This window comes from Juglans microcarpa x Juglans regia, chromosome 8S, assembly GCF_004785595.1.
Source record: "Juglans microcarpa x Juglans regia isolate MS1-56 chromosome 8S, Jm3101_v1.0, whole genome shotgun sequence".
NCBI classification, from domain to species: Eukaryota; Viridiplantae; Streptophyta; class Magnoliopsida; order Fagales; family Juglandaceae; genus Juglans; species Juglans microcarpa x Juglans regia.
The window spans coordinates 14,021,067-14,043,978 of record NC_054609.1 but is presented as its reverse complement, the minus strand read 5'-3'; the positions used below and the strand labels follow the sequence as shown (position 1 = coordinate 14,043,978).

At 34.5% G+C, this 22,912-nt stretch overlaps 1 protein-coding gene across 2 annotated transcripts in view; it reads left to right on the top strand.

The window, feature by feature from the left end:
- Positions 1-3,199, top strand: part of LOC121245082 (DENN domain and WD repeat-containing protein SCD1-like) — a 33,399-nt gene extending 30,200 nt beyond the window's left edge. For both annotated transcript variants that reach the window (XM_041143372.1, XM_041143371.1), the window contains 6 exons: positions 63-244; positions 366-437; positions 531-691; positions 782-823; positions 1,662-1,870; positions 2,898-3,199. In XM_041143372.1, coding sequence (XP_040999306.1) covers positions 63-244; positions 366-437; positions 531-691; positions 782-823; positions 1,662-1,870; positions 2,898-2,993 — 762 coding nt within the window. In that variant the 3' untranslated portion in view covers positions 2,994-3,199. The remainder of the gene's footprint in view (positions 1-62; positions 245-365; positions 438-530; positions 692-781; positions 824-1,661; positions 1,871-2,897) is intronic.
- Positions 3,200-22,912: the final 19,713 nt, after the last annotated feature.

Sequence of the window (22,912 nt, the reverse complement as noted above, 5' to 3'; positions counted from 1 at the left end):
GCGGTGGTGAAGATACATGCAGTTGATGATTGTAACTGAATTACTCTATTTTATCCTTGTAGGTTAGTTGTGTGCGCATGCTGTCGGGCGAACGTGTCCTCACTGCTGCCCATGATGGTACTGTAAAGATGTGGGATGTTAGAACTGATACATGTGTGGCGACGGTAGGTCATTGTTCAAGTGCAGTTCTATGCATGGAGTATGATGACTCAACAGGAATCTTGGCTGCTGCTGGCAGAGACGTGTAAGTATATTGGAAGTCACAATAATGCTTTCTGTCTTTTTTATATGATCTAATTTTACACGTTAATATCGGGCATTTTGACTTTTGCCTTGAACGAAATTGATTATTACTTGCATTACAGGGTTGCAAATATCTGGGACATCCGTTCTGGTAGGCAGATGCACAAGCTGTTAGGGCACACAAAATGGATTAGGTGAGCTGAAGGATCATATGATATTTGCGTTCATGCATTTATATTTTGTTAAGGATAGGGATTAAGACACTGGCTTTTTGTGCAAATATGCAGATCAATGAGAATGGTTGGAGATACTTTAGTTACTGGTAGTGATGATTGGACAGCAAGAGCATGGTCTGTTTCCCAGGGGACCTGTGAAGCTGTTCTCGCATGCCATGCTGGTCCAATATTATGCGTCGAATATTCCCCATTGGACAGAGGAATAATAACAGGTTGAACCTTATCACCCTTTCTGTTTGCTGTTCTATGGTGCCATGCTGGGCCAATATTTGTTAAAAGAAGAGAAATGATGACCTTTTCAGGTTCAACTGATGGGCTGCTGCGGTTTTGGGAAAATGAGGAGGGTAAGAGCATTAATGATCTCTTGACTACAGAAATTTTTTCTTTCCATTCCTTGGACTGCGGCTTCTGTTTGTTTTTTGTTTTATCTTAGCTGCTTCCAGGCAAATTCATCAAAGCAGCTACACATGAATAGAATTGTACTTACCTGCCCATCAGGCAACGCCACCTTTTGCTTTAAATTTTGGAATCATTCGCATCCTAGTGTTATGCAGTGATGTAATATACATATCACGATTTTATAATATGTACATGTCAAAAGAGAGCACTTGTACAAATTTATATAGCCCTCACAAATTCCCTGCCACTTGACACATGAAACAATAAGAAACAATAAGTTTAGTTCTTGCAGGTTAAATAACCCTGAGTTTCTATCAAAATCTAGCAAAAACATGGATAACTTCTCTGGGAAAAATGAGGCAAAAAATGGAAAACGGGTACCGTTGGTGTGCTAAAAGACATGGTAGTGCTACTGGTTGAGAAAGCCCGTGTCAAGTGGCTTTGCAGATTGCTGTCTATTAGAGTTTAACTAGTACGATTAATTGAATAATGGAAGAATTACTTGTCAATGTTTGAAGAAATGGATGTTTTCTTCTCCATTGTTGTAAATCTAACTAAAAGCACTGGGTGCTACTGTTAGCATTTAGCATTGAGAAATGATATTTGCAGTGCACAAGCGCCGCCTACTCTTTTTAAAACAAGTGAATAAATATGTGACCCATATGAAGAAATTAATTTTTCAATGTAGGACCCCACTCTTTTTCAAAAGGAGTGCGCAACGCTTGCACAGCCTATAACTGTATTTAGCATTGCTCTTTAGCATTAATTGTATACCGTGTGCAGGTGGTATAAGGTGCATAAAGAATGTTACCATACATACTGCTGCTGTATTATCCATCAGTGCGGGGGAACACTGGTTGGGTATTGGAGCAGCTGATAATTCTATGTCTCTCTTTCATCGGCCGCAAGAGAGACTTGGTGGCTTCTCTAGCACGAGTTCAAAAATGGCAGGGTGGCAACTCTACCGTACGCCACCAAGAACAGTTGCTGTGGTATGTGTTGTCTTTCTCTTCTTGTATACTTCCTGCTTGGTCCTTCTGAGCCACAGTAAACTTCTATGATACATTTAAATTCCAGCACTAGTATTTCGAACTGAAAATATTATTTGGAAAATAGATCAAATGTGATGTTTTTATACAGATCTACAGTTTAAAAAGATGAAGCTTTAGTTATCTACTTGCAAATGTGTAGTGGGAATACATGATATACGGTGCATTAGAATTCATCTTATGATGCACGATCGCATGCATGGGCAGCAGGATTCAAATCTTGGTTAATTCTGCCCCCACCCATACCGTGCTCTTGCTATTATAATCCTACATAACTTGTCTGATATGTCTTGGTTATCATATTAATCTCTCACCTCAACGATCATACTGTTAGTCCTACTTTTCTTCTTCATGCTTGGATTTTTCTTGTAAATTCAAACTTTCCTTTTACTTTAATCTGCATAAATATCTGTATGGACAAACGTGCAAGTTAACCCTTGAGAAACCCATTAAACCAAAGCGCACATATTTATCTCAGAAGTTCATTACCTCCAGTGTTGTTTCATATTACTCAAATTACACATGCTGAGTTGTATTATTATTATATGGAAATCAAGAGCTGGACTAGAAAAAGTGAATTATCACAAACTGAAAAGATCGATGACACTTATATATGCCATGTCCGAGAGAGGAAATATTGCAGATTCCAAATGATCATATATAGTGACTGGTATCTTTTAGGGACACTGCTACTGGAACTGAGAGTTCCAACCGATGATTTGTACCGACAAGTGCAAATGAACTTTTTTATTTTTTTGTTTTTCTTTCAATAATTTTTTATACATCTGTAAACATTTTTAAAAATAAAAAATACTAATTATTAGTCGCTTCTTTAACTATTAACTAAAAAAAAACACAGGTTGATTTTGTCGGTAAGCTTTCTCAGTTCAACTATCATTTTCCCTTGAAAATTCAGGGTCAGTTGTTTATATTTGGTTTGACATTGGCAGTACTATTCTGTGGTATCCAGGTACGGTGTGTGGCTTCTGACCTTGAGAGGAAAAGGATATGCAGTGGTGGTCGTAATGGACTTCTTAGGCTGTGGGAAGCCACCATCAACATTTAAATTAAGTTTTTATTCATTTATTGTGTTTTATAGATACTTCTTGTGTAGTTGAAAAGTTCATGATGAGGGAAATGGTTGTGATGGCTTTTCTACGTTTATCTTTCAACTTGTTTGTGTGATATGATAAAGTTTGAATAAATTCTAATTTTTGCATCCAGGCTTGCTTAGCCCACTTTTCCCTTAACTAGCTGAATTTGTTCGGTTCATTTCTGTATACAAGAGCCTGTATTTCAAAGAAATATATATATATATATATATATATATATGGTCATTGTATTGTATCATAAAGGAACATACAAATTAATAACTTTTTATTTTGATTTATTAATTTTATCCCTTTGAGTCAAATAGTTGCACTAATCCACACTCAAGTCCAATTAGTGTAATATATTGATCTTGATGTCTATAGTAGTCTTCTTCCAACACCAAGTCAAGGACAAGAACTTTGGAAAAAGAAAATTTTTTGAAAAGTCATTCTATTTATAAGTCAGTATCGAGAACATCATGTATCCTCATCGTTAACGTGATATGATTTAATATATAAGATTCAAGTTTATAAAATTTTAATGACAAATAAAATTATAGCACATCAACATCCTACACACCAGCATATAAATAAAATTTGTTATTTCTAAAAAAATGCAATTTCTAAGAAATGCAAATTATTAATGTCATAGCTAAGAAGTCCTAACGGGTGTGCTGTTAATGGATCATCAAGATCCTATACAAATTTATAATACAAACACTTTCTATAATTCGAAAAATAAAGGATAAACACAGATAGTGAATCATAAAACATTTATAATCATGTCCATGGACAATGGGGACTTATGGTGTGGTTTAGATAGTGAAATGAGATAAGATGATTTTATATGAAAGTTGAATAAAATATTATTAGAATATTATTTTTTAATATTATTATTATTTTAGAATTTGAAAAAGTTGAATCGTTTATTATGTTTTGTATGGAAATTAAAAAAAATTATAATGATGAGATGAAATGAAATACTTTCAATATACAAACGGAACAAATTTAAATAAAAAAGAGTTTACATGTTTTGTTTTTGCCCCTCCGAGATATTCCTAAGTCACATCAGTTTCCCAATCTTAAATTGTAAGATAAAAGAAATTGACTAGGAAATTCATAATGATATATAGCTAGCCACTATATATATATATATATATATATATATATATTAGTACAAGTACTCCTGCAGGTTGGTGTTGGAAAAACAAATTAAATGAATTTGATAAGTCAAAGTTCGTAATTAACTACCCCATGCAGTGCCGGAAAGATCAGAGCGATTTATTCTTAATATTAAAAAAGAATGAGATTTTTATTTAATACGATGGTCATATAATATCAGAGCGAATATTTATTTTTAATATGATTCATGAATTGGACAAGCGCTGCGAACTCCTCTTCAGATAGATATATTAGGGTCCAACTCATGAAAATTCATTTCTCTTAACCTAATTTGCCAAACATCCGCGCGCACAGTCAGACACAGAAGGATCGAAGAACAAAAGCATGCAGGCAGTACCCATGCAGCCTTGCATTAATTCCGCGGCAGTCAATTACGTCTGATTATAATTATCTATACATCCATAATCAATACCAATCGTGCATACACTAGCTTCTGACAAAGTCAATGTCAACCTACGTACGGATCGAGCCTTGTTAATTTGCTGTGGAAAACCAATATTCACCATTAATTCATGATTTTTAATATCTTAATTTAGACCATGTTTGTCTCGAGAAAATGCATTACATGCTAAAGGCTAGCTTTCAGTTAGCTATTATTGGTTGAATATGGGATTCCAAATTCCAGCCTAATAATTAATTAATTTGAAACTAAAGCTTATAATTTGATATATAATCAAATGTCAAATCTTGAAAAATTTGAATAGGGCTTATTCTTATAATCACTTAATTTTTCCATTTAACTTCATGTACAAATTTTCTCTTTCACATGATGTGATCAATATATAACTTGACGTACACTAGTAGAGGTCGGATGTTTCCGTGAGCAGTAAGCAGCAATAGCCCAAATCCATATGGAATGTACTGACGAATGTCTATATGGATTACCATTTTTTAAACTTTTTATTTATTTATTTATTTATTAATAACAACCAACATCTTCATTGACATAAAAATAATTACAGACATTTATCAAACCTTATTCAAATCATAAGATTTGAGAAAGAAAGTCTGGAATAAAATCCTGGCCACCACATTTCAAGATCATCAACTCTCCAAGCATTTCGAGCAAACTCATGAGCTGTGCCTTATTACCCTCTCTACCATTTTTGAAACTTAAATATATGGTTTGTGGGCATGCAGATCAACCGGTTTATCATGAGTTCAACAATATTTAATAATATGTACACGATTAAACAAAACTCTTGAAAGTCAAGTTTCAAAGCTGAAAGCTTATTGATGATCAGGCCCCAAACTGAGGGACGAGGGTCAAGTTTTAGAGCTAATTATTAAAAAACAAAAAGAAACACCATTCCAGCATTGCATTTTTGGAATAATAGTCAATTAAGACTAGTACTTGGAAACTTGATAAGTGAATAGTAAGTCAGCTCCTGGTGATATTAGCAGAGTGCTAAAATGTATACCAATAATGCAGACCCGAAATCAGCTCCTCAAGCATTACCACCTCAACCATACGCTGCTCGACCTCATGTGGTGCAATGGTCGACCGGGCTTTGTGATTGCTTCGATGATCCCTCCAATTGTAAGTCCTTCTTCTTCTTATAATTAATATATGTTCTTAATTTCTTCTATTTCGATCGAGAAAACTAATAAATTTCTTCCATTTTTATTAAGGTTGTATTACCTGCTGTTGTCCCTGCATCACCTTCGGCCTCACTGCTGAGATCGTGGATAGGGGACAAACAAGTAAGTAAATCTTATTGATAATCTTTCTATATACTAGAATATATAGTGCTCTTTTCTAATTGTATGAACGAATTAGATAATTCTATTCTTGAGAGATACAAACTCCTACATCACGTAGTTCCTTTAACATCTAATACTACTCATATTCAGTGTAAATTCAACGTGAGCATTTAATGTTGTATCTATCTCTTTTGGCCAAACAATTGAAAAAGAATTTATCTAGCTATATGTATATAAACTACAATAACATAACTGTATATATAGTTGAGTTCAAAGTTTTCATCTCATTGAATAATCACATATTTCTATATATTAATTTGTTCTCTGATATGTGAACTTGTGCAGGTTGTGCCTGGGCGGGCCTAATCTATGCGGCACTTGCCTATTTCGGCTGTGCATGCTTATACATAGGACTGTTTAATGGCATTCTACCCATTAAACTTAAAGTTTTATGTTTATAGAGTGGTAATCCTTTTAAAAGTAATATTTCATTATGAACTGTTGTAACTATTAAATTTCATTTTTTTTTATATATAAAGATATAAACCGATTCAAGTCTTCATCCATGCAAAGACACTCACTACAACACAATTGTTTTTTAGTGACGGTTAGGAAATTGTGACAGTCCCTAGACCGTCACTAAAAGGTATTTTCTGTGACAGTTTTTGCAAACCGTCACTAAAGATAGAATGAGATTTTTTTACGTTCCAACGTATGGGAAATATGCGTTCGAACGTTACATATACGTTCGAACATTATGTCTGTTTACGTTTGAACGTAAAATGTTTTGGCGCAACCGTTCGAATGTTATTAATTTTACGTTCGAAAGTAAAATGTTTGCACCAATGTTCGAACGTTAAGTAATATGAACGTCCGAACGTTCATTGTAAATTTAAATTAAATGACTTTAATTTAAAAATTATGTGGTTTTTATTGTGCATAATTTGTGAACAAGTCTAAAAAATTGAATTGTATATATTTATATATACACACTTTGTAATATATAAATATATATTATTGATTTATATATATTTGAAATGTAGTGATTTAGTATTAAAGTTGAAAAATATAACATCAAAGAAGATTAAAAATTGAAATTAAAAAACGATAGAAATATTCAATAATATTTTTCGTTACAAATATTAAAAATAAAATACAAATTTGATATTAACAGTCAGATGATAATATTATCCGCAAAAGTTGAACTCCGTACCTCCTCAGTCAAGGTATCAACCTTGTCGTTAAGGATAGTTACACGATGGGTGAGTTCGGCAACAGACGCCGATATAGCCTCGAGCGATCGATCGATCTTATGATCGATATGCGCAGTCAGCTGTGAGATGACCGCATCAACCCAAGCAGGCCGCACATCTCCTGCAGACGTACTCGGCGTATGCTGACTACTACTCCCGACATGACCTGGCTCAGGCTGCGTCGGAGGAACTAGATCCTCTACAGGGGGTGGCTGACATCCCCTCGCCTGTCCAATGCTACGTCAATGCGTGGTCATGTCGAGGGGGCTCATCTGATCTTTGACCCGCTCCTCTAGCTGGGTCGGCACTCCCCGTGCAAGTAATAGTCGGCTGATGAGGACACCATATGGGAGATTATCCGTGGAGACGATGATCGCCTCGTAACGGATCCTCTGAAAGATGTGCAATGGCAAATCTATAGGATCTCCACGAGCCACTCGTATCAAAAATTGTGCCCGAAGCCGACTAAATGTGGTTTTATGAGCCACAGGATCGACATTTGTTGCAACAATAAGGTGCAACATGCGGAAGAAATGCAGCAGATGGTTCTGGTTGAAGGCGTTCTTCCGCTCGATCTGCATGCGATCCCTCCCGGTGAGGATGTAGAAATCCTCGTCTCGGTCATCATCCCGAGCCTCGACGCCAGTATCCTCAGCCTCTGACTGGCCTGCATCTCTGGCTGATGCTGGCTCACATCCCCGACCAGTAGATGATGTAGAAGTGCCTACATCCTCACGGGGTGTCGAGTGTGCAAATGTCTCCACTCCTCGACGAATCCCAAGGTGCTCGCCGATAACATCTGCTGATACCTCAATGGAAACACCGCGTACAGTCACGGTGTGAGAGGATGCATCCTGAGGCATGTCACACATCCCCATATAGAATTCTTGAACCATTGAGGGGTATACCTTCCCCCTCAATGTGCAGATATTTCCCCAGCCTCTACTGAGGAAAACATCTCTCAGGTTCGTCTGCTGCCGATAGAGTTCGTCGAACTCATTAATTAAGACCTCTCGCTCTACCATAACAGTACGAGCTCCGATACGGGCAGTGTCCGACGTGGCTCCTTCCCTCCCTCGTTTCCTAGTATGCAGTGGAAGAGCCATATCCTGAAAATATAAAAGGAAAAAAAAAATTATTTACAATAATGCATTTTTTTGTATTAATTTTAAGATGCTCTGCCGTAAAGTTCGAACGTTTTATCTTTAACGTTCGAACGTTAAAGATAAAACGTTTGGATGTTTATTTATACGTTCGCACGTAAAATAATGTCAATATATTTACATTCGAACGTAAAACAAATACGCTCGAATGTAACAATGTACGTTCGAACATAAGCAGTAAATAAATATTGGCTGACGTACGTTCGGACGTTAAAACAAATACGTTCGAACGTATTTGTTTTACGTGTGAACATAAATATGAACGTCCGAACGTCGAAGCATGAATAATGTAGAAAATCATTATGTTCGGATGTTATAATTAAACGTTCGAACGTGGAAGCCGTAACGGCTCTGTAATTTAAACGTCGTACGTTCGAACGTCTTGGTGAAACGTTCGAACGTTTCGATGCAGAATGGCTGAGTCGACTCAGCCATTATTGAAATCTCAAAAATTTCTCTACACGGTTCTAAATACCGAAATGTCACCGTGCAAATGAAGTATACACTTCAAGAAACATTTCTACGGTGACTATTCGGCCAATGACTAGTGGTGGTGGCCGGAAAATGAAGTTGAAAATCCGGCAACCACTTATCCGGTTTTAAACAAAACTCAATCCAAATCTCAATAAAATACATGTTACTTGAATAAAAGATGAATACCTACCTTCAGTGACGATTGTGGCGGAGTTGACGACGGCGGTGAAGGAGGCGTGGCGGCGTGGCGGCGTGTTATAACAGTGATGATACGTATTGGAAATGTCGTTTCGACGTTCGGTTTTGGCCTTATATACACAGAACGTTCGAACGTACTTATTATTACGTTCGAACGTTGTTCAATTTAATATTATATTATAAATGTTTATGTTATATATTAGGATGTTATATAATATTATTGACAATTAGATTATTGGATTTTTTGTGAGTGCTTGTTATATTTCTAAAGTTTAGCAATATGTTTATACATATTGTTGTGATTTTATGCTTACTCTTGAAATAATTGTGATTATTGTTTGTGAATTTTGTGAATAGTTTATGAGCTTATGGTGTTTATTGATGATTTAATAAGTAGTATATAGTTATAAATAGATATATAAAATGTAGTATAAATATTATATTATAAGTTAGTATATAATAAAGAATTTAATAAGTAACAATTTAATATATATTATTGATTTATATATATGGTATAATTTATATATTATATACATTTATGTTCTCATTGAAAGTATTATGCTATCATACTATACAATGTAGTATATAGTTATAGATATATAAAATATAGTATACATATTATATTATAAGTTAGTATATAATAAAGAATTTAATAAGTAACAATTTAATATATATTATTGATTTATATATATGGTATAATTTATATATTATATACATTTATGTTCTCATTTAAAATATTATGCTATCATACTATACAATGTAGTATATAGTTATAGATAGATATATAAAATGTAGTATACATATTATATTATAAGTTAGTATATAATAAAGAATTTAATAAGTAACAATTTAATATATATTATTGATTTATATATATATGGTATAATTTATATATTATATACATTTATGTTCTCATTGAAAGTATTATGCTATCATACTATACAATGTAGTATATAGTTATAGATATATAAAATACAGTATACATATTATATTATAAGTTAGTATATAATAAAGAATTTAATAAGTAACAATTTAATATATATTATTGATTTATATATATGGTATAATTTATATATTATATACATTTATGTTCTCATTTAAAATATTATGCTATCATACTATACAATGTAGTATATAGTTATAGATAGATATATAAAATGTAGTATACATATTATATTATAAGTTAGTATATAATAAAGAATTTAATAAGTAACAATTTAATATATATTATTGATTTATATATATGGTATAATTTATATATTATATACATTTATGTTCTCATTGAAAGTATTATGCTATCATACTATACAATGTAGTATATAGTTATAGATATATAAAATATAGTATACATATTATATTATAAGTTAGTATATAATAAAGAATTTAATAAGTAACAATTTAATATATATTATTGATTTATATATATGGTATAATTTATATATTATATACATTTATGTTCTCATTTAAAATATTATGCTATCATACTATACAATGTAGTATATAGTTATAGATAGATATATAAAATGTAGTATACATATTATATTATAAGTTAGTATATAATAAAGAATTTAATAAGTAACAATTTAATATATATTATTGATTTATATATATGGTATAATTTATATATTATATACATTTATGTTCTCATTGAAAGTATTATGCTATCATACGTTACAACGTAGTATATAGTTATAGATATATAAATATAGTATACATATTATATTATTAGTTAGTATAGTAGGAATCGTACGTTCGAACGTTTCAAGTTAACGTTCGAATGTTAAAATAAGAGCGGAAAATTTCCCGCTCGATTAAGGTATCTGTGTGATGATTCAGACGTTCGGACGTTTAGACTATACGTTCGAACGTTATTTGATGAAATCACCAGAAAATTATGTACATTCGAACACCAAATATGTTAACGTTCGAACGTTAGTTAAATTAGTGCGGGAAATTTCCCGCTCAAATATGGTAACAATTTGATAAAATGTACGTTCGGACGTTTAAGTTAAATGTTCGAACGTTTATCTGTAAATTTATGAACGTTCGAACGAAAAATTGTGATACATTCGAACATATATGAGGAAAGTACGGGAACTTTCCCGCTAGATTTTATGTTATAAATAAGAAGGGTACGTTCGAACGTGTACTGTAAACGTCCGAACGTTATGAGCGGGAATAATTTTAGCAAATAACGTTCGGACGTACAACTTAAACGTTCGAACGTTTAAACTAATAATTTACGGTATTAATCAGTACGCGCACGGGAGGAAGCGGATCATTTCTTCTTCTCCCGTGGGCGCAACAGACAGAGAGAGAGAGAGAGAGAGAGAGAGTTAGTGTGAGAGAGAGTTGAGTTAGAGAGTTAGAGAGTTAGAGAGAGTTGAGTTTTGGTAAGAAAAAATTTTTATTTCTTGTCTTTATTTGAATTTTATGATATTTATACAATGTGTTTTTGTTATAGAATATTTCTAATAAGTTAGTGTTGTATTTATTTGAAGGATTGCTAGTTTTGGGAAGTTGGAAGATTTTGATTTGTAAGAGGATATTGTGAGTGCTAGCTATATTTCTAAACTTTATCAATATATTGTTGTGATTTTATGCTTACTCTTGAAATATTGTGATTATTATTTGTATAGTTTGTAAATAGTTTGTGAGTTTTTGTAAATATGTTGTGATATGAATTTGAAATATTGTGTTTCTTATTAGAAATATATTTTCATTAGGCTTTGTTAATACATGTTTATTACTTACTCAACTTTAAAAATATGTTAATACATGTGGCATGTTATTTTGTGAATATATTGTGAGTTATTATGAATATATTGTGATACGGATTTTAAATATTTAAATTATTATTTGTGAATGACGTTTGAATAGATTTACATTATTACAAATGAGAGACTTTGAAAAATTGTGATAATAATATTTCAAATTAAGTAATAACAAATAAAAGTAACTCTTTAAGAATTATAATAATTAAAATTATTGTATAACCATTGAAATTTAAGAATGATAATTAAATATTTATAATAATATTTAAAATTAAGTAATAACAAATAAAACTAACTCTTTAAGAATTAATAAAACTAACTCTTTAAGAATTATAATATTTAAAATAATATTATACTTCTTTTACAATTTAAGTATAACAATTTAAATTATATTTTAAGAATGATAATAATTATAATTATAATATAACCTTTAAAATACTCTTCAATAAAAAAGTCTTGAAACTACTAAATAAGTAGAGTTTGAATATGTAAATATACTTATTTATTATAAACTAAAGAGAAAGGAAATAAGGATCAAATATATTCTTATATAAAAATTATATACTTATTGTCTATATAAGTAAATAACTCACTCAATTAAGTATAACAATTAAGATTATAATTGTGGAATGATAATAATTAAAATTATATAATAACCTTTAAAATTATATATAACAATTATAATCTGTAAATTTTGGTCTAATTGCTTGACTGTCATAGTCTCTTCGGCCTTGAGAGGAGAGTCGAGGTCGGACAGTTTGTGACGGTTAAGTAATTAGACCAATTTTTAAACATTTCTTTAAGATCATTCTCCCTCGTTGTGTACAAGACACGAAACGTAGGGTCACATAATCTTCCATCCCTCTTTAGTTTAACAATATGGAGATATTGTTGTATGATTATACTGCTAGATGTGTATGACATTGCATAAATACCCTTAGACCCGTTTGGGAATCAGTGTACATTTATGTGTCCACTGATTCCTGAATTGTCCAGTGTGGACAGTTTGAGATTATATTATCTGTATTGCACATTTTTGTTACTCGCTACTTTCCACGTTTAATATGAAGTTTCGGTGTCTTCTTCTATTGTTCTTCGGGTATACTGTTCGTAGGGTCACAATCCCGATATTTGAACATGTATACTTGGAGAATTATGGGGAGGTGCTGCCGAAATTTCTACTAACGTAGAAATTAGTAGAGTGACGAGATTTGTGCAATATGGAGAATATAATCTCGAATGGGATAGGACCAACTACCTTATCAAAAAAGTAATGACAATTGGAGCATGACATGCATGTGAATTTTCAATGTACGTGTTATTAATATATAGATGTTTTTAGAAATGGACAAAAATTAGATGCGTCTGGACGATAGACTTGGAAAGGATTACGTACCCTATGCATGTGGAGTAAGAACTTTCATTGATTTTGCACGGGCTTCTGCTGATAGTCGTGGTTACATTAAGTATCCATGTCGAGGGTGTAAAAATTTGTGTGCGATAGGATTGGATGAAGTAGAGCGTCATATATTTGTGAACGGTATGGATCTGGGGTATACGCGATGGGTACTGCATGGTGAGCCGTATGAAGGGTCAGCAGATGTATTGGTCGATCATCACAATTATTTGCGGCACATGGATGATGATTATGAGCACGATGAGATGGAGGAGATGTTGGGTGACATTGGAGCTGGGATGTTTATGGATGAGGTTAACGACAATGCCTCAACTGGTGGATCAGGGACTGATTGTGATAATTTCCCTTCACTGTGGGAAGATGCAAAGCGCGAGCTTTACCCAGGTTGTACAAAACATTCCAAAATGTCGTTTATTGTGCGGTTGCTTCACATTAAATCATTGTGTGGGATGTCGACGAAAGCAATAAACATGGTATTGGACTTATTTAACGAGGTTCTTCCCGAAGGGTCTGCATTGCCTAAGAACTTTTATGAAGCGAAGCAGTTGAGAAAGGGATTAGGATTTGAGTACAAGTCCATACATGCATGCAAGAATGATTGTGTATTGTTCTGGAAGGAGAACGAGGAGAAACAAACATGTCCTGTATGTGAAGAGTCGAGGTGGAAAGGTAAGAAAAACGTCCAGGTTAAGGTGTTGCGGTATTTTCCCTTGAAACCTAGGTTGCAAAGACTATATATGTGTAAGAAAACAGCTCATGATATGAGGTGGCACGAGGAGAAAAGAGTTAAGAATGACGGGTATATGAGGCATCCAGCTGATTCACTTGCGTGGCAGTCTTTCGATAATCAGTATCCAGAGTTCGGGTTAGAAGCTCGGAACGTGCGCCTGGGACTCACAACCGATGGATTCAACCCTTTTGGGAATATGAGTACAAGTTATAGCACTTGGCCCGTGGCATTGATTCCGTACAATCTTCCACCATGGAGGTGCATGAAGGCGCCAAACTTTTTGTTAACTTTACTCATCCCTGGCCCTAGATCACCTGGGAATGATATTGACGTATTCATGCAGCCGTTGATTGAAGAGCTGAAAGAGTTATGGGAAACAGGGGTTAGAACTTATGATGCATCTAAGTCGACATCTTTTCAGATGCATGCTGCGGTAATGTGGACCATAAATGATTTTCCGGCGTATGGGAATCTTTCCGGCTGGAGTACGAAAGGGAAGTTAGCGTGTCCGACGTGTAATAAAGAAACTGCTAGTGAGTGGCTAAAATTTTCTCAGAAGTTGTGTTTCATGGGTCATCGACGTTATTTACCAGCAAATCATGCATGGAGAAGAGAATGTGCCAAGTTTGATGGAAGAGTAGAGGATAGGATTGCACCAAAAGAGTTGTCTGGAGAAGAGATAGTGGAACAATTGCAACATGTTAGAGCGAACAATTTTGGCAAAGGTCGGGGAAAGAACAAGAGAAAACGAGCCGTACAAGACGAAAGACACGATCAAGACGAGGAAAGATCTTGAGAGAATGAGAATTAAACATAATCTGCATTTGCGGGTGGAAGGCAACAGGGTGGTCATGCCGCATGCATGTTTTACGATGACGAGGGAGGAGAGGATGGATTTCTGCAAATGGTTGCAAGGTGTGAAGTTGCCAGATGGTTATGCTTCAAATATTGGTAGATGCGTGAGTCCTGATGATTGGAAAATCAATGGATTGAAAAGTCATGATTGTCACGTATTTTTGCAGAAGTTATTACCTGTGGGAATTCGTGGGAAGCTTACATCTAATGTACGTGTGGCCATATATGAACTATGTATGTTTTTCAAGGATTTGTGCGCTCGGGTAGTAAATCGAGATGTGTTGTCGAAATTGGAAGAAGACATTGCTACTATACTATGTAAATTCGAGCAGATCTTTCCACCATCATTTTTTGATGTCATGGTCCATTTAGCAATACATTTACCGCGAGAGGTACTTCTGGGTGGACCGGTGCAGTTCCGTTGGATGTATCCAGTTGAAAGATATTTGGGTCGATTGAAGCGCACTGTTGGGAATAAAGCCAAAGCTGAGGGTTCAATAGCAGAGACCTATATACACGATGAATGGTTAACATTTTGCTCTCTATATCTTCGTGGTGTTGAGACACGATTTAATCGTCAAGAGCGAAATGCTGATCTTGCTACTCCGCCTCCTCGTGAGCTATCAGTGTTTTCCCAGAATGTACGACCCTTGGGTGCACAAACAGGTTACGATTTAATTGATGGAGAGTTGGGTAAAGTTCGGTGGTATGTGCTAAATAACTGCCGAGAGATTGATGATTATCTTAGGTATGTCATTTCATTTCTTTGAATAATTATAGTTTTCTTTAAATTAATTAGAATTGTTGTGCTCAAAATATACTTCTTTTGCAACATGTTATAACAGTGACCACATGGACAAACTTAGGACGGAAGGCGTAGAAAATATAGAGGCAAGACACGAGGAAGAATTTCCCGGATGGTTTGAAGAACGTGTATGAACTAAAATTATATATATGTTATATTGTGAAATTTTTAACTCTGGATAATGAAATAATAAATATATACTATTTCAATTTATAGATTTTGGAACAACGTGCTCGTGATCCCGGATCAATTTCTTCTGAATTGTATGCATTGGCCCGTGGTCCCTCAAATAGAGCACTTCGATATACTGCATGCACGGTTCGAGGTTATAGATTCCATACTTTGGACCGTGAACGTAATAGAAAGACTCAAAATTGTGGTGTGTTAGTCGAGGGGAGTCATGGAACAGATGATATTGACTATTATGGTGTCATACGTGATATTATCGGATTGAAATATCTGGGTGGGTCTGTAACATATGTCTTTAAATGTGATTGGTGGGATCTAGGCGGTGGTCGGGTTTCGATACATAGGGATAATCACTTTACGAGTGTCAATACTGCATCTAAATGGTACGAAGATGATCCATTTGTATTGGCTTGTCAAGCTACCCAAGTCTATTACTTGATTGATCCAATGAAAAGTGCTGATGAAGATAGTGGGGAGATAACTTGGCGAGTCGTACAAAAATTTGTTCCTCGAAATATATATGAAGCAGGAACGGGTGCAGATTACGAGAATAGTGGAGATGAAGATGACACTCCGATTGTTGAGGCATACCAGGAAGATGGAGAGGGTATTAATTTGTTTGTTGACCTCGGTGCACTCGAGTTGCTCCCCTTGTGTAGAGATGATGTCTCACCCGTACATCTCGACCCGTCTGTATTAAATGATCATTCAATTCAAGTCAGTGAGGAGGAAGAAGAAGAAGACGAGTCAGAAGATGAAGACGAATCAGAATCCGGGCAGGAGGTGGATAAAGATGATGAAGAAGAGGTGCATGATGATGATGAAGATGTTATTGATGGAGATTCTGAAGCAAGCATGGAAAATTCATCTGAAGAATAAAAGTACTAAATATTTCATTCATATAGGTGACTAAAATATCTTGAATTTTCATAATTTCTTCTAATTAATTTTCTTTGATATAATTAATTATTTTCAAGAATGCCGCCAAAACGACAACGAAGAAATGTGCCTCCGCCAAGTCCAAGTCCTGAACCCATTGAGGACTTCCCACTCGAGGAATCCGTTCCTGAAGATGAAGCTAACACAGAAGAGAACAACAGCCAGTCGACACCTACCCGTAAGGAAATATTGTCGTTGATAATTATATATATAGTTAATATTTTTTTCTCAATAACTATATAATTATAATTATAGTATATCTATTATCATGTAGTTGATGCATCTGCACGTCGCGGTCGTGGCTATACACGTGGAATCTCTCTTGAAAAAAATAGAAGGCATGGTAAACTGAAGATCACAATTCCTGATAATTCCACTGGAGGAGTGGATGATAGTGCAGCAGCGCTTTCCTCCTATATTGGCACAGTAGTTCGAGCTTATGCTCCATTTTATGTGCGCTCATGGCGAGATGTTCCGATAGAGATTAAGGAGCACATTCGAAGTCGTGTGCTGGTGAGTTTACTTTTCAGTACATTTTTTTCACCTAGATTAATATATTATATTTTTTACCTGATTCCCTTATTAGGATGAATTCGACCTCGACTTTGGCCGTAGCGAGGATTTGAGAACCGTGAATGAGTTGATGGCTACACTATTCCGACGTCACAAAGGACGATGTCATGACCACTTCAAGAAGTTTGAGACGTTGGAAGAGGCTGCGCAGTCTCCTTTTCAGCAGATGAAGTTAGATGATTGGAGAAAGTGTTGTGATCTTTTCGCATCTCCAGATTATTAGGTATTTTACATTTATATCTTTTAATTATTTACATTCATATTCGTTTTATATATTATATGTATATATATTACAATTAACATTTTTAATATATTTTGTAGCACTTGAGTTCTACAAATGCACAGAATAAATCCGTTCTGACTGTCCACCATCGTGCCGGTTCAAGGTCATTCCACCGTCTTGCTGAAAAAATGGTAATTAAAAAATTATAGAATTTATTTATTTTCCTGATATTATTTCTGATAAGTACTAATATTATCTTTTTAAAATTGCTAATATTCTCGCTTTGTTAGAAACGTGATGATCCTGAAAACTTTTCCCTCATTCATGTGTATGCTGCTGCTCACACTAATGAGCATAGTGAGTGGATGGATCCTGTCGCTGCAGATAATTATGTAAGCAGTGTTAATTTTGTTAAATAAATTATTTATATAATATTTTAATAGTTTATTTCTTATTTTTATTTCTTTTAATACGTTACTAATTATTTACGATCATTACCTTTTAAATTGCAGAGCAAAATGTTGGAGATGCAGTCGGCTTCTGAGGAATCCTCTCCTAGTGACATAGACATATTCACGCAAGTGCTCGGGCCGCAGTCTAGTATGGCAAGAGGTTTGGGACGATCTATCAAGCATAAATGTTCATCCTCCTCAACCTCATCGGCTTCACAAATTAATAATCTTACGGCAGATTTAGAAGCTGCACGGCGTGAGAATGAGTATATGAGGTCGAGACAACAAGAGTTAGAGTCTCTTTTAGAACGACAGTCTCATTTAGAGACGCGTTTGCAGGACCAACAGAGAGACCAGGAGGAAAGAATACGCAATGAAGTGCAAGAGCAAGTGCAACGGGAGATGATGGTGCAAATGGAACGTGTTATGTCGTTGCAACAGAATCCCCGTGGGCGAGGGAAAAAGAAGAAATAAATTTTATCAATATTTCTGACTAGTTTTAATATCTAATTTTGTACTTTTATAAGACATTGTTACTTGTTAATTGGGTATGTAATATGATACAATTGGTATTATGTTTTTAAATTTTATGAAATTAGTATTTATGATCTGTACGTTCGAATGTAAATAAAAATCGTTCGAACGTTGGTTCACATTGTAACAAACATTCGAACGTAAATACAATTGAATCGTTCGAACGTACTCACGCTAAAACGAACAAACCGTTCGAACGGTAAAGCGACTAACGTTCGAACAAAGAACTTGCATTCGGACGCTCCTTCATTTACATTCAAAATAACGTCCAAACATTAAACGCGCTACGTTCGAACAAATATTCGAACGTTTAATGTAATTAACGTTCGGACGCATTAACATTCGAACGTAAATTTTATACGTTCGAACACGATATCCAACGAACGTCAACTTCTCTCATTCGAACGCCAATCGGTCGGGTATAACGTCCGAACGTTTGATTTTACGTCCGAACGTGATTTTCTGTGACAGTTCATAACTGTCACAAAAAAAGGAACGTTCGAACGTTGTACCGAACGGAACACTTCCAACTGTCACTAAAAATATTTTTTGTGACGGTTGAACAGTAAACCGTCACCAAATGTTTTCTGTGACGCACTTTAGGTGACGGTCATGGTGACAGTTTCAAACCGTCACCAAATATGTTTAGTGACGGTTTGCCATTTTTTTGTGACAGTTTTCTCTGTCACAAAACACACATTCTGTTGTAGTGACTATTTCTATCTTTATATTTTTTTCGTCAAATAAATCGCCTTATAAATCGTTTCAAATTTCCCCACTATAAAACTCAGTCTCTCTCTAAATCTTCATCCTTCATACACAACATACATAACAATCCGCGCATTATATGGGTTATAGGGCTCGTTTAGCTTAATTAAATAGCCCACGTACGTTCCTAGCTATGCATAACAAACCCTCGTGCACACATTATATACATGCACACATACAGATCGATAGATAAATCAGGACGTACTCATGTGGTTTATGTTTGGCTTTCAATTCTGCACTTCCTTTTTTTAAACGTAGCTTTCAATTATAAGTAGTATGAAAAAGATGCAATGATCAGTAATTGTCAAAAATTAGATAACATGCATCGAACAAAATGATCCGTACCTATTTTTGCGAACAGCCTCCTTTTTTTTTTTTTTTTTTTTTCTTTCTCAAATCCAGAAAATGCTGCTCGATCCTTTACTACTCGAGGCTGCATATATATTAGATAATCAAAAGCAAGTAGATCGAGCATTTGAATTACGATAAAAAAAATTACATGCCATCAATGAACAAAGAAATGGATAAATAAACAGTTTGCTCCCAAAGCAATGGAATTGTAGCCCCCGAACGGCCTGCATGCATGCATGCAATTAAATGGATAAATAACATGAGACAGCTTAGGTCGATGAAACATGCAATTACCACAACACACTTTTAAACCGAATCCCACGTCGTAGCCTCTCCCATGCCCAGTCCTCATGCAGGGCTCCTCACCACACAACCGCATTTTTGAACCACCTCAGGAAAAGCAATCCACCAAAGCCCAACCAGCACCCGATGCCGAACACCATGGAAACCACCCCCAACAGCCATATTCCCAGCCCGTCTTGCATTCACAAAAACAGAGCACTCCACCAACGTCATGCATGAGAAACCAGCAATTCAGCTACCACCAAGAGAGGCCAGCTCCAACCTAAACCACCCCTGCAGCGCCACCTTTGGGACCCTAGAGGCCATCGTACGAAGGCCTCTCCAATCACGCGACTCAAGCAACGAAGGGCCAGACCCTAGCGCACAAGCGTCCTGCGCGATTTCAGGCGTACCCAACCATCGGAAAGATTTGCTGAGCCACAAGTTCAGCCTCAAGCTCTCCCACCTCCCACCAAACCTCCATCCCTATACCTTCCCTTTGTATATAATATGGCAGCTTTAAGTGGGTGACATGCTCTGTTTTGGGAAACCAAAACAGGGCATTGTAGGAACTTCACAATTGCACCGGTTGCTCCTCCGCCTCCCACGTATGCCCATGCGGTGTTACATCGCCGAAAGTCTCCCTCTATTTTATTTCCGCCAATCATCTTTGCTGCGAAATCTGGGTTTTCTCTTCTAATTGCGTTGGCCGTTGGCTGAAAGGGAAGAATTTTCTTTACTGTTAAAGATTCGGATTTTCCTTCAACACTTAGCATTGTTGATGGAGAGAATTGATTTCAGATGGTAACGATAAAGGTTTCTGTGTTTCTTGTTTTCCTTCAACAATTACCGTGGGTGATGGTTTTCTTATGATATCGTTTGCCGATGAAGAAAAGTGCTTTCAGAAGGTATCGGTAATTCTTTTTTGCTTCTTGCTTATCCGTCCTAATGCTATGGAGAAAGTGGCGGTTTCATAGTTGTTCGGATTTGTATTATGATGTTGGGTTGCGTCTTTTGATGGTTCGTTTCAGAATCTTGCATTTTTGAAAGGATGTGATCTTCTTCGTGTTAGTTTTTTCATGATGCATCGTCCATCATCTTCATTACCAAATCTGGATTTGATCGGTATTTGGTTCCAAGAGATCACAATGACCGGTGAAAAGGTTTAATACCAAAAAATTAAAAGTCGGTATTTGTTTCAAAATTACTTATTTGGGAATAGTTAATTTTAATAAAATAATTATTTATAATTAAAATTAATAATAAATAATCTTTTAATTGTAATAAATTAATCATAAAAATTCATTTTCCTTATAATTTCCAGACATTCACCGCTTGAGAATTGGTTCTTTAATTCCTTTTTGTACGGACATTTTAAATTTTGGATGTTTGTGTCAGAGAATGATAAGAACAATCTTACGATAGTACACTAAAAAAAGGCATAAGAGACGTATTTAATTATCTACTCTACAAATACTAGTAAGACTTAACAGTAAGAAATTTTGGCTTACGATAAAGTGTGAAAAATTATATGATTAAGTTGTTAAAGTGAATGAATTGTTTAATTAAAAAAATAAATTAAACATTTAATTATATACTTGACTCAATATTAAATTTTGATATTTTGTACTTGAGTATTGCAGTTAGTCCATATCAAAATTAATATTTTAAAATTTTACTTCTCTTATATTTTATTTATGCTACAGGATATTATAAAAAAGATATTAAAATACAGGGACATTATTAGAATTATACAACTGGTACGGCAACATAAAATAAAATTTAAAAAAAAAAAAAAAAATTCGCTAGAAACTCCATTCAGCAAGACCTGGAGAGAAGCAATTTTTTGCTGGGCAAAACGCTGAGAGGAGACGCAAAACGCAAGAAAGGGACGCAAAGTATAAAAAGAAATTTTTTTGCTGTGTGCCGCTTCTTCTTTCTTATCTTCTTCTTCGGTTTTATTTTTTTGCTTTTACTGTGAGTAACTTTCGGCTGCAGCATTTTTATTTTTTTATTCTTGCAATTTTCGTTTAGAGCAGTAGATTGAGATGTTAGAATTTAATCCTTTTGAACATTTTGTTAATCTAAAGATAATACATTAGATTTTTAGCTTGGGATTCAAGGAATAATCTATGACTATTTGGGATTAGATTTTTTTTAATATTTTATGATTTTTATGATTAACTTGTTGGATTATTTTTTAATTTTCATTTATAAAGGATTGAAGTTTTTTATTTTTGGTTTAGTTCAGTTGTAGATGTAAAGGCACAATTGATACTTGACCAAGTAACAAGACTTTGATAATTTTTTTTCATTATTTTTCAGTTGTGAGAGAATTTGTCAAGTGGTTTTATTATACTAAAAAAGTTGTAGTTCATTGCTATATCATCTGACTATAATTTTTAGGAACGAGAGAATGATTGAGAAAAGATAAAAAGAAAAGTAAATCCATCACTAAATCAGTGGGTAAAAATTACATCCCGAGTGTTTGTTTTATTGCTTCTTATAAGTTTAAGTCAACATCTATACATTTCATTTAAATCTCTTGATTCTTAGTAATTTTACAAAAATAGATTTACATTTATTCTCAGCTTTACTCGTGCTCGAACTTTCAGAACAGCCAACAATTTCACTCTCGATTCAATCCATACTCCCTTAGTAAATAATTCCATTTTGGTGTCGATATAGTTAGTGGTTACCCTTTAGAATTTATTTCTCATTTCTTATTTTTTTGTTCATTGTTAGATCATTTAGTTTAATATTTTTTTATCCTTTCAAAATTTATTATCACCACAAATGGTAATATGTTGTCTTACGAATATGGAATGTCTGCTTAATTTTTATTATTTCTGTGAAATCGATCTTAGAATTTATCCTTGTATTATTTTAACAACTTATACACTTGGAAGTAGAAATTAAAAGCTGAACTGCTTAGTTATAGTTGGTGTAAATTCCGTAGTTATCGTCGGTGCAACTATATATCTTTTCTGTTGAAGTTTTCTAGGGACATTATATTTATTTTTGGAAT